Here is a 14089-nt window from a genome sequence, read left to right on the forward strand (position 1 = left end):
CACTTCTTTTATTATTCCTTCTTGTCTTATTCCAATGTCCAACACAGCAATTCTCCCCCCTTTCTCTTTGGAGACGAGACAACACTTTTTTTTCAGGACTGAATGAAGTGGAACGACGAGAAAGCGAAACGATGGAGTTCTCTGTAAAACAACGAAGAATAATCTGACGTGAACTTTAAAATTTGGGAGCCGGAGGAAGTGAACACTTTGGAACACTTTTTATCCTGAATTTACAACCGTGAATTGGATGACAACTCCAACGATTAGGGACTCAGGTGCAACCGTTGCTTAATTTTCAAATAAATCAAGAAAAAGCAATAGTTTTCTAGTACAAGAAGATACCTAGTGACAATTTTTTTCAGTGAGAATACGGGAAATCCCGATTTGCCTTGCAAAAATGTGGTGATTATTTTCCCTACAGTCTTCTTTGCGAAACGCTCTTATGTAGAAAACATGGGGAAACAGTGAACGGGAAAATCCGGGAGTTCTATAGTGGTGAAAGTGTCACTAGAGTCCCAACAAACTGAGTTGAAATTAGTATGAAACTTTTTCGCTCAACAGTGTGTCAATAGTTAAAGACTTTTCTGACATGTTCATCAATTATTATCCCTCACTGTGTTATTTTCCACCCCAAAAATTATCTTCTAAACATTCTTAATGACACTATAAATATTCATGAAAAATGCTTGCATGAGTAATATCCTCAACAATATTATAAATACCCTTGAAACTTCAATGAGAAGACCCTCGCTGTGAAGTTTCGAATAAACTTCAATAAAAATACCGTACTGACAATTCCCCTCCCCTCCAGTAAAGACGAGTTTTGCGTTTGAAGTTTTTCTTTAAAAATTAACTGACGCAAAACATCCCTTTGGTTGAGTGAAGAGAGGGGTTTTCACGATGCCTTTGACCTCAGGAAAAAAATTCATAAGTTTTTTCTTCCAGTGAGATAACCAACAGACCAAATGTAACACATGTGCGACAGAATCGCCCTTAGAACGCATGCAAAAAATGTCTTAATTAATTTTGAAGAAAGTCATTAAAGGAAATAAATTGAAAAAAAAAATTATTTCATTTTTATTATTATCTATACGATAAAAAAGGGATTGACCTACGGCTTTCATTTGGCTGATCTGTGATAAAAGGGTAAAAACTAAAGAGTAAGTTTGATATTTTTCTCTATCACAATTTTAGTTGATAAAAGAGAATCGATGTCGTGTCCTTTCGCCTCTTTTTTCTATTTTCCTTTTTCCTTCCAACCAAGCTTCCCAATGGTAATCAGTGTTTGTCAAGCTGTCGACGTTAATGACACCAGTTAGATACGTTATCCCCTTCTTGTTCTTTTTTTCTGCCTCCGAGTGGAAGCAATGTAATCGTTTAAATTTAGGGACTGGATTTTTCGCGTTATATCGACCCCTTACGCAGGCAAAACGACCGAATAAAATGGAAATTCATTCCAACTAGAGCTTTTCGGCACCTCTTCATTTAAAATTCCATCATTGGGTTACAAAATGTAGATAATGATTGAATTAGTCGAAGAGAAATCCTATTCAATCCACTAAAATGAAATAAACAATTAATTAAACATGATCGAACGAAATGACCTGCAAAATAACCGTTCGAAAGCGCATTGCCAATTTATCACCATTTTCCATACTGTATACATGGCAAGAGCAATTCCCAACTGATTTTATATTAACCAGTCCGACTAACAGGTTTTTATTTGTGGCAGTGTGAAATGAACAATTTAAAATGTTGATTCCATTCGAGCGCACATAGACTCCATCAATGTCGACTATTCTAATAAATTGTTTTAATAATGTGATTAATTGAGCGTTTCAACTGCTATTCCCTTGTCAATTTATTAAACACAGTCATTTCCGATAATCAACTTCTATCAAATATAACTGCACTTCGCGGAGGAAAAAAATTCAAAATGACATTTTGAAACATAATCCGCGAGCGATGGAATTTTGAGTCATTCCGTAGATTTTTACTGAATATTTATGTTCGCATTGTCCTGCCGATTGCGAGAAAAAACAGTGAGGATTTTTTTATTTATTTGAAAAACATTGATGAGCGTATGGCAATTGGAGAAACCATTTCCGCTGCGTTAAATAATGAAAAAAAATATGACAATATCGCATGCTAATAGAATTGTTACCATTAGCATATGCCGAGATACCACCGGCAGGTATACAGCAGCGTGGGGTGGGCGAGGGGGATGGTGTGTGGTGCCTGGCAACGAATTCATGCGAATTTGATTACGGTCCAAAATGATCGGATGCAAATTTCGTCAAATTCGTGGTATACGAGGCATCGGGAGACCTTCTGTGTTCACATCAAAGTTGAGAAATTCAAATTCGCATCAATGAACCCCCAAATTCAAATCTAATCGCCCTCACGTGGTTAATAAATTATGGTATTAGGGCATTAAATGTAAACAAAATATTGAGTGTGTTGAAAAATTGGAAGAGGTGCGTGAAGAGGGGGAAGAATTAAAATAAAAGATGAAAGGAAATACTTGGCAGTGGTGGCATGAACATGTTAAAAAATTCTGCACCTGTTTTTTCGCATTTTCGCAATAATCCCCTTTGACCCAAACCTCTTTTTTTCCATTAACCCTCACATCCTTTTATCTGACAATTTATTTCTTCTCGGTTTTATTGCAATGCTGGGACGGGAAAAAATATTTCATTACGATTTTAATCATTCTTTCTACGTTGAAATCATTGTTTTTCCTTTTACGGCGATTTTTTGGGAATTAAATACCCCATTTGTAAAATATATGAATTGATAACGAATCATGCCTCTCTGGGGGTTCGACCTCAAATGAATTCTCCTCGTACTTATTCTTGTCTGGATAATTTTCTCAATTAGAAAAGAAGAGAGTGTATTGGCTTGATTAATTTTCCGAGTTTAACCATTTGTTTCGGAGTAAAAAATCTTATCGCCTTCCGCAGAAGCAATTCCCTCTCCCCAACGCAGCTTCGCTGTTATATTGCTGGCTGGGGGATCGAAAAATTGTGATTTCTCAAAAAAATTAGACCAGAAATAAAGTGGAAGGGGGGGGGGGTAGAAATACCTGGAACGATCCATCTTCCCCGGAAACTTTATTGAAACGCTCCGCCTTCTTCTTGGTGAAATTGTTAGCGATAAAGCGAAAAAGAGGGAGAAGAGGTGACCATAGTGGGGGAGAATAAAAGAAATGAAGGATGGAAAGTATGTCGGTGGATTCGTATACTATAGAGTTAGAGTGGACACCAGAGAGTTTTCCACGATGAAAACTCGGGGGCTGAAAGATGAGGTGAAGATGTACATATAGAATGTTTGAGGCAGAGGATGACCTCTGCCTCACGGGCCACTGGGACACTTCATCTTTTGTTTGTACTGCACCGGTGAAATGTCGCTGAGAATTCTAACAAATAAAAGATATAATATATTACATGGTACGTATATATTATATTGAAGTAGAGCAAAGAAAAAAATGAGTTTGTGTGAAATAAGAGGAAGAATAAACGGAGGGGAAGGTGAGTTTGACCGTATACCGGATATGACAGCGGCAGCTGGGGTCACACTCCAGGTGGCGTTTGATAAAAAAAACCGTAGGAAGATGAACGTCAAGAGAAAAGAGTGGTCGCACGTTAATTCTATTTTCTTGATTTTTTTTTCCATTCGTCGACCGGAGTTTTTATGCGGAGCTTCAGCGCGGAAAAGAATGGCCCGAGGTTGGTAAAGCATTTTTCATGTGACAACGCGTGTCGGTGATTTAGAAAACAAATTCCAAATGCGACTACCAGAAGCATTATTTTTAATCATCACCTTAATTAATTAAGTTGTCTTCTGATCCGCATCTGTTTCTCATCAAAGCTGACTAAATAGATTCGTTCATCAATTATTGTCTGAACTGACCTATTAACAGACAAAAAATTAGGGTAATTAACTCTGAAGGATTGCACACCTTTCAACTGAGAGTAAAAATGACCCAGCGATTTTCAACCCCGGGCCTATTATTTATTCATCCGTTTATTTTACAAAAAACATTCGAAAAAAATATACATATTTTACGAAATTTAATTGAGATAAAAAATTCAACGACTGAAAATAAGCAACGTAACACGACCGGGGGATGAAACCCCCGAACATTATTTTTTCCACGATTTTTCACAGGGGCTTGACAGAACGAATGTGGATACATTTCACTTTTTACCGTGTCAAAATGTTTTTACCTCTTTTTATTAGGTGAATCTGGATTTGTTGGCCCGGCTGAATAACGTTTGAGAAACTTTTATTAAAAACTCTCTGTGAAAGTACACGAAATTTTTTCTCCAACGCTTGTAATCTCTTGCAGGGATTCCTCCCGAGTGATATGAGGGAAAAAGAAAGCAGTGAGGAGAGAGCGAGAGAGAGCTGGAACAAGGAGAGAGAAATAAATCGAAAAGAATCGGCGAATCGTTCGAAGAGTCGCGCACTTTCCAAGTAGTTTTCTACTCCACGTTTCAAACTATTTTCATTTATTTATATTTTCTGCCTTTCATTTTGATCGCCTTACGTCCTTACCCTGTACTGCGCTGTTTAATTCGAGCGTAAAAATACCGTTGAAGGGAGGATCGAGTTCGTTGAGAGAAAATTTCATCGATCATGAGACTTTTTCCGATAGGGTGGCTGCGCCGTTCCCCGGAGGGATAATAATTATTTTCATATTTGAGATCGTTATTCGGACAACAATTATAGTCCCGGGGCTTTTTTTTTCTCTCCGTTGGAGGGGAATGCGACGGAAATAGTATGATGGAATTTATAAAGATTTATAATTACATGCCAGCGGGAGATCCTGCAGGAAATCGTTCTGTACAGTAAAACGATAGCGCATATTGGAGATGTTATTTACGAGCCTTTTCCCACCCTCTCCACTTCTCTCAATTCCTGTGCAGACCCCTATTCGCGAGGTCTGCAGGCTGAAGTGAAATACTGTTGTTACAAACAGCGAAACGGAAAATACTCGAGGTCGAAAGATCACATTAGAGGTTTCTCAAGCGTATCTGTACTGTTCGTGAAAATCGGTGCGAATAATACCATTACAACATGAAAATAATAGTTAAATACAGCATTTTAATCTTAAGAAGATTCTTCATGTTTACCAGTCTATCCCGACGGAGAGAAATATTTTATAATAATTACGAATTCCTTGGAAAAGGTTGTTTCAATTAAGCCGGGTTTTTTTGCCTGAAGAGACAAAACGATAAGTGATTTGAGGAATAAAATAAAATGGGGAAAAATCCAGACGGTGGTGGGTTAAAAAGTGAATTTCAAATTTTTCGATTTCCAGAAAAATGTGATGCGAGGTAATGAAAAAGTTTTTCACGTAAATTCCTCGGAACATAAGCAAGGAAAAACATTTTTTCCAAACTTTTAGATGAAAATTTTAAAGTTGGTGGAATATCCTCCCAATGGGATTATCTGAGGAACACCCCAAGAAAATTAGGATACCAAGTTCGAGGTATGTAAAGCCGGAGAATTTTTCGATTACATATTAATATACCTATGGAGCTATATGTGGTACATGAGGAAAATAAAATGTCCCCGTATAGTTGAAAGTTTAATCATCATTGAAAGAGGCACGATAAGATGTTTGATGTGGTGATGCAAAGAGGAACTCCATGCACGTCTATCGCTCAAAAACTTTTATTGCTCGAGATTTATTTACCAAAAGTTTTATCGATTTCTTTCATTTAATTTTATTGACTTCTTCCAGCGAATGGCGTTAATTTTTAGATGGGTCACTTCATAGATCAAGGCGCGTATTTTTCGAACGTAAAAGGTACTTGCGAATTCACGATCGGAAGAATAAAGCCATTCTGGCTGAGCGCATTCCCCGAGAACGACACAAAAGGTGGTGGTTTCCATCTTCTTTTTGCTCTCTTTCTCTCTCCTCATCCCGCCAATTTTCACTGGTAGAGTTTTTTTTTGTCATGACGCACTGGCAGATTGAACCATCGGCCGGTGAAAAGTGCGCTTCATTTAAATGCTCTTCTCCCTTCTTCTATTTTTGATCCATTTTTTTCAGGACAATGAAAAAGGCGAGAAATTCCATTCGTCCTTGTGAAAAAACTTTCTTTATTGTATGAAAAAAAAATTTCAAAGACAATTAAATGAATACAATCAGCTTCCACATTGATTGAAAATAACAATTCATGTTTTTTACGGGTTTGGAATTCAATTATTGTTTTATACGTCAATATTTAACAACTGTATTCAACCATGGAAAATATTCTCTAAATATTTTTTTTAATCAACAATTCCATCTCTAGATTCAAAATTTAACCCTCTGGCGGTCTTCACCATTGACGTGTAAACTCCTCGGATTTCATTTTTCAACGTATTTATTCAACAACAGAAGGCAGAAAAAAATTGATTAAAAAAATATTTTTCCCTTCACGATGAGCCAAAAATCGGATTTTTGTAGACAATTCTTATTATAAAAACAAACCGCGGATTGACGCTTCATACAGATGAATGAAATTCAAAAACAATGAAATGCATATCTCAGAAGGAAATAAATTTCCTCCAATTTCGAAAGATATTCCAAATGTATCAGAAAAAATAATCACACTTCATGCACGAACAGATTTTCATTCACCAATTTTCAGTCTTTATACAATAGAAGAGTAATTCTCTCTTTCCACTCGTATATAGGAAGTCTAGAACAGTAACTCAAAAAATGGCGACTTGAGAAATAAAAAATAATATTTGAAATTGGAGGGAATAACAGTTTTTGTGCAATCGGAAGGAATCTCTGGTGTCTGATACGATTGTAGAAAGAGTAACGTAGATTTGAGGGATATAAAGGCGAGGATGGCAGACAAGCGAGAAGAAGAGATGAGAATGGTGGATGGAAAAGTTGAAATGGAAAGGGTGCAGACATATCGAGTGTGCAGTGATTGGTGCTGGACCCTGGTAGATAAGGAATAAGGAATCCTTGGAGGTGCGCCAGGTCTACCGATTTCCTGTCGACAGAGACTCTCTATTACATTGGATAAAGACACCCGCGGCCGACTTTCCTTCACTATTTCTGTACGTGTGTGAGGCTTCAATCGACAGTTTTGTGCTACAGGCAACGATTTAAAAGTGTAACACACGTTTTTGGATAAAGTGGAAACTCCAATGCTCGGAAACCTATGGATCCTTCTCTCTCCTCGTACTCTTTTCCTTTTAACATTCTGGCCATGTGCCAACGCATGCTTTATCCGTCTGCGCTCCTACATTCTTCGATAATTCTAATAACGCGAGCGCATTAAAATTATGACACGATGCATTAGTCATAAGCAATCGGTGAGCGATTTTTTTCCAACAAAACAATTTCCCCGGAATAATTTTATTAAACCGGAGAAACTAAATCCAAAATTTCCTATCAACAGGTTGATTTCCAGAGTAAAGTCACACGGATAGAAATAAAAATTATTGAGATGTCCTTCTCCTCATGGAAGGATTAAATACTTGAGGATAATTGAAATACGTAAAATCCTACCCTGACGGAAAATTTCATTTAGTCAAATTCTATATTTTGTAGGCAAATTAAGGAAAATTATTTTTGACCACTGTAGATATACTAGAGTAGAGTACACTGACGTGAGTGGCCGGTTGAAAAATTCTCTCGGTGCAGCAAAAGCTTGGCACAGAGTTCGGATATACTGAGGACGGATTTATAAGGGTGAAGAGGGCCGTCAAAAGGTCGTCAATCTGTCAAACGAGCGGCACTACTACTCTCAAGTTATTTTGGACGGAGAAATTTGGGGCTGATGAAGTTGAGTATGCGGTAGTTAAATGGTGAATGAGCTCACATTGAAATTTTTATGCAAAAGAGGTAGATGAGTGAACAGTAAACTTCCTAATTATTCACTGAGGCTAATAAATACCCTCAATTTAATAAACAACTTGGTAATCAATAACAACCTTAACAGTACTATCCCCTTCCACCTTTCAACTCCCTAAACTTCCCTGAGCAAAAAAACAATTCGCCAGTATATTTACTTGCCACCAGTAAATTTATGTTAATATTTTCACGAAGCAGTTAATAAATATTCCTGGCAAGAGAATTTTATTCAGCGTTATCCCTCGAAGTAGTTTTATTACATTTCTCCTTATCTCTCTGTTCTCAGGGCTCGCTTTGTTCTTTATCCTCATTTCTCCTATTTTTTGCTCATCACAAAAAATACTCTTATACCCCCATAATATTTAATAGGCGATGCTGCATCTTCACCATCAGGATCAGCGTTACGCGTCACGTTTACTTATACTACTTGCGGCCTTGCTCATAGAATGTACTGACAGCCCATGCATACCAATGACTCGCGCTATTTTCACCCCGATGTGCTATCTCTATCGAGTATAACGTTCATATTTGATGCGATCAACATGTATAAAATGTTTCATAAGAGCCATTAGAGAGATCAATTACTACTTTAAACGTCCACCGCGATGAAAGTGGAAATGGGAAACAATTTTCCTTTTAACGTATTTGGGAGAAGCCAATAACATTTTTGAACATTGAAACATTACTCATTCTTGGAACATTCCACGTGTAATAAATAAACAATTTGTTTTGTTTCCTCTTCTATTCTTTTGACGTTCTAAAGCTTTATCTTGATACTGTACAACTTATTAAATGTTTGTTCAGTTGTGCAATAATGGAATTGATATATTTAATTAAGTAAATGTTAATTGGATTACAATGCATTATCTTAATTTCCAAGTATTCGGAGAGAAATTGGGTTACGTGAGAAAATATTCATTAATATAAATAATGAGAGATGAATTTCTCCCATATTTTTCGAGGGTATTTTGAATTAAAATGAAACTCACATTCTGATTGTGATGAAAATGAATGTGAAATGTTTATTCATTGTTTCATTTCCACGGTAATCCATATATTTGCATAACTCTGTTTGCCAATTGGCATAAATCCCATTCAGATTTAATTGATTTACGTTGTTAATTAAACTTCATATTTACCGAACATATACCATCCGAAAGGAGACATTTTCGGTCTGATCCTAGGGCTGGGATACTGAGAGTAAATAAAATAACACGATTGAGGTGAATTATGAACACGTGAGGTATCTCAATTATCACGCGCTAAAAATGATTTTTTAAATAAAACAATTGCCAGTAATCGAGTGCGGAGATTATTTTTAATATTTCGGACGCGGAATTTGCGGCTACGTATACTGCTTAATATAACGATAAAAGATTTTCGTTGATACATACGATTTACATATAGAGTGGATGCGCCATCGGTGGATGTATTTTATTAAGTTAAACGGCATTCACCCCCGAAAACCTGATGCGATTGAACTTTGGCCACCGCGAGATTTTCGTTACCGGCAAATTGCTCTGGTCATGAATTTCCTCGAGATAACAATGATTAAAAAATATGTAGATATATATGTAAAGTAGATACATATTCATGTGTATATGGATACTGTCCCGGGCAATTGGTGGGCTCAAATTTGAGGGCGATCTTTCGTGAAAAATGGGCTTTATTGTAATGCCCCCGGGCGCCCTCTTCCGTACGTGCATCAGTGACTGGATATTTTATTGGAATCATTTGAGCACATTGAATTACACAATCCACTGTGCTGATGACACTTCGTTATACCACATTTTATGGAATTGAATGAGGGAACGTGCGCGGATTTTTTCGAAAAATTCCCTGTTTTTTGCTGCACGTTTCTGCACGAAGAGAAAAAGAATAAAAATCAGGAGAAAAACACTTTGTCGTTCCGCAATGTTTCCCCAATGATTAAGAATTGTTATCGAATATTGTTGTACTGCAGATTATTAGATGTGGCTCTGAAAGTTTCACAACAATGTGATGAGCGAAAAGCCGGTCTCACGTGAGCAGAGCCGAAAAAACGATTTCTCTGAAATATTGTTATCGGAGTTATTTTCATTGCCATTTGAACCGGCATTATCGATAAAATAGTCAACTAGAATGGGTTTTAATCTTCTGGGGGTTATTTTCAGTTGGCCCCATCCTTCCAACTCTCATCGTGATCAACGTTTTAACCCACCCCATCGGGATAATAAGGATCTTTAACCATTACAGTAAATTTCAACGAGCGACTGACTCTCGGGAATTCCAATTGACTCACAAACTTCCTCAACGCCAAAAACCGTGATTCCTTCATTTTTGTTATCAAGTCAATGTCCCCACCGTGTGAATGACTTTTTATTTATTTATTGCTTCCAATTCACCGAAAATACCCCCAAAATTTCGCCAGAACCCTCGAAAAAGTTGACACTAACAGCAGTAAATTTTTTCGCAACTCAGGAACTGTGATTTTTCCAGACCTAAAATTTTATAGAATAATTCTGTCCATGTGGGGAATCACAACGTAAATTCAACGATTTATTCCATAAAAATTGACCACTCGTCTGCTGACTCATCGCCACGAAGACGAGTCGGTCTCCAATTTTTCTCAACGATTCAGAAACTTTACACTGCGGAATTCCGGAATAACTCCCAAGCCCCACAAAAATGGCCAAACATTCCAGAATTGTGATGTGCCATCGTTGCTCGTTAATTTTCTTTAATTCTTCGTCAACTGGAAACCTTCAATGCGGTGAAAAATTCGTTAACAAGATTTTCATGAAAATTTATAATGGCAATAGCTGGTGAATAAGGAAAAGGTGTCGGTCGGACGATGCCGTGGTGAATTTTCATTCCCCTCAATTTTACGTTCAGTAGAGAGAGATATACAGAATGATTCCTTTGAGAACGCAACACAGCACAAAATGAGAAACATGAGGATCCCGAGTGAATGAGCATACTGCTCCGGTCTTTCTCGTTTGAGAGTCTAGGCGAGTGAAAGTGGAGTTTCGAGATATAAAATGAAGGAGACAACACTTGCATAGAAAATGTACACGAAATTGTATTTGTCCTATTGGGAATATTCGGACAATACTTCAGGGAGCGGAATGATAATACAACGATACAATAGTGTTGTCTCGTTCCAGACGATTTCCGTGCAAGCACCGAGGTGCTCAATGGAAAATGAATTCCCGTAAAGAGATCATCCCAATGAATTAGAAAATATTCATTCTAGAGAGATCAGGAAAATGTAAAATAAAATTTCCAAAGAGGATGAAAGGAAAGCTCCGATGTGCCACAAAAAAGGGACAAACTACTTGGACATCCTCAGCTTATCTAAAGAGGGGTGTAAAAACGAATGAAGCTTCGTTATATTTATTTATATAGTACTTGGAGTAATAAATAAAATGGAGAAAATCAACTGTGTACCATAAAAACTGGGTGGATTATTGTCCACGATGGTGTCCGCCCTGTCTCCCTTTATTACAGAAGCATAACCGTCTCTTGGACTCGTAGTCGGACGTCGGGGTGGATGTCCGGTGCTCTGGCAATTCAACAAAACAGCAACACTGAGCAACATAACAATCAACCATGAAGATAAGAAAGCGGTAAAATACAGGAAAAGAATGGGAAGGAGCGTTACGTGAGAGAAAAGACGTAGTGAAACCGGGACTAGGTACAACGAAAAACAAGAAATTTAACCATCTGACCCTTTCGTCAATTTATTTTTTTACCGGGTATTCATCACGAAAAAAGAACAGGTTCCGCTTGGAATTCTTTATTTACCGTGGAAGAAGCGTAAAAACCACACCGTCCAAACTATCGTGACCCATGAGAAGCTGCTACCGGTCTCTTAATGGCTGCATTTCTCAAGAGGAATACGTTTCCAACAGAGTGCATTGTTAAAGTTTTTTATGTTAAAACATTCTTTTGAGAATATTCACGAAAACTGGAATTTCTCGAGCAAAAAAAAACAGGTAACAATTTTTCAAAGCTCTATTACACTTTGGAGTAATGGAGAGCTTCTTTATAAATATTTTTTAATCGCTTCGATCATTTCTCTGCAGAAGCATAAAAAAGTGAAACTCCTTTCCTTCACTGTAATTAAAAATATACTGTATACCTTACGAAGTAACGTAAGGGTCGGAATCACTTGGTGCATAATTGCGCAATTGTTGGAGCGATAGAAAAATAATTATTCAGTTGTCCATATGTCGTACTGTTATTAATTGCTAGGGGTAAAATTCATATATTGTTCGTGTGCTTCGTTGGCATTGATATTTTTAAAAAATCAATCATTCTGTAACTGCAAAAATGCGAAAAAGAAAATTGTTGATAGAGAAACTTCAAAAATTGAAACAGAAGAGGCAGCGAGAAAGAAACACATACCCAAGGGCTGCTTTTCTTTGCCCACTACAGTGTGCACACAGAGTGAAGTTTATTGCGGTGTAGTGCCTTAGCACCAGGGTTCTCACATTTCCCCGGCCTTCCTCCACTCTCGGCGAGAAAGGCAGAGGAACGAGAGGGATCGCTGCGTGGCCCTCCATCCACCTTATTTTCCTTCAATGTATTTACGCCTGCGTCTCCAGGGCTTTCCCTACACACTCACACATGCAACAACACTTTTTGTTTTTCATTTTCTACATTCTCCCTCCCCCTCCTGCTGTTCCCTCAAAACCGAGGAAAAGCTTCTTCCCTTATCTACTGCCCCATTCCATCTTTATTTCCCATGCGTTCATTTAACAGTTTTTTTTTCTTTTTTATTTGGGAAAAAATATATCCTCCTGAGAATTCATCAGCTGTAAAATTTAATTTATTATTTGAAATTTTTTCCACGTTGTTAATTTGTTATTTTGAAAAATTGAATGAAATCGAGGAAAAAAATTACCTAAATGTTGGCATCCTTGAACTATTATGTTTTTATTTGTCCAGAAGAATTTCAAATTTCTACTCAGTCAATACTCGATGCAATTTTGATACAAGGGAATTGAATTGACAGCAGTCATTTATCCGTATGGAAGAAACTGTATTTCCCAGGGCTCCGATGTGTGCATATATATCGGTAAAAAAATTTAATTGATTTTTTTACGTCGAGGGGAGGGGAAAAAAGTATCATGCTTTGTTATATGCAATAGTTGGGCTTTTGTAAGAGGGCTCATGGTAGCATCAGGTTCCGAATTGACATAGGTAGAGCTTTGAGTGGCATTCAACAAGGCTTTACCCATTCCCGGTAGAAAAGGTTTTTTATACATTACCATAGGCGGTTTCACTTGAAACAACACCGATCAATTGAGACTACTATTTGATAAACTGACCTTCACAAAAGCTACAAGATATTGTGAAATACTGAAAATGATACAGCGAAATTTTTATAAAAAATACCTCTGTCTCATTATTTATTTCTACCGTAAAATAAAAAAATCTACTGCTGGTCATTTTGTTCCTTTTAGAACAAGTTATTCATTCGTTTTCCGAAGTTCTGACCCAAAATTCACAGGACGCAAGTTCAGATTGTGTCAGAACTTTCGTAAACTACCGTACATTTGAATATTTACTCGCAATAATTTGAATGCAAATTCGCTGTTAATTATCGAAGGAGTTCACTCAATATAACTGACGCATTCAAACCCAACGACGATAGCCCGTGACTCCCTCGAGAAATAAGATACTTCCAAAATAAATAAATCTCTGGAGTGAATAAATAACCAGTAAATATAATTTTTTCTCTGAGTAAATTAAAACTTCAAATATTACCACGAAAGCCACTAATGAGCCATTAGATTATACAAATTCATTACCGTTCGTTAAAGTTTTATGACGCTCGGTTTTAAAATACTCATACTATATACGCACGTAATGACTGTTTTTGCTAACTTAAACCCTCTGGAAAAAAAATCTACTTTTCCACACACCCGGGACACAGAAAGTTGGTACTTTCCATCCCCCAAGGGCTGATTACTTTCCACCCCCATGTGAAACTTCGACGACTTACAGTGTTGAATGCCATTTAATTCGAAATGAGAGGAATCATTGTCTGATTGAGTCGCCGTCGTTCTCTGTGCAATTTACGCAAAAGCTCATATCAAGGCAAATCACCGTTGGATCAAGCTGGTAACTACCTCCCCATACCTCTGAATCCCCTTAACCCCTTCAACCCGGCCGCCTCTTTATTCTCTCAACCTCTCAATGCTGAGAACCAATACAATAGCGAGTGCATAG

General features: G+C 37.3%; 1 protein-coding gene across 5 annotated transcripts in view; it reads right to left on the minus strand.

Moving 5' to 3' along the window:
* The window catches only part of LOC135160002 (protein rhomboid), a 31012-nt gene that overhangs the window by 10742 nt on the left and 6181 nt on the right, over window positions 1-14089 (minus strand). Inside the window, exon 1 of one of the 5 annotated variants that reach the window (XM_064116114.1) lies at window positions 11300-11465. The exons of the other annotated variants lie outside the window; for them this stretch is intronic. Within the exon in view, the coding sequence (XP_063972184.1) occupies window positions 11300-11450 (151 nt within the window). The 5' untranslated portion in view covers window positions 11451-11465. Of the gene's footprint in view, window positions 1-11299; window positions 11466-14089 lie in introns of those variants that run through there. 5 annotated transcript variants of the gene reach the window in all.

The sequence above is a fragment of the Diachasmimorpha longicaudata genome, chromosome 3 (assembly GCF_034640455.1).
Source record: "Diachasmimorpha longicaudata isolate KC_UGA_2023 chromosome 3, iyDiaLong2, whole genome shotgun sequence".
NCBI classification, from domain to species: Eukaryota; Metazoa; Arthropoda; class Insecta; order Hymenoptera; family Braconidae; genus Diachasmimorpha; species Diachasmimorpha longicaudata.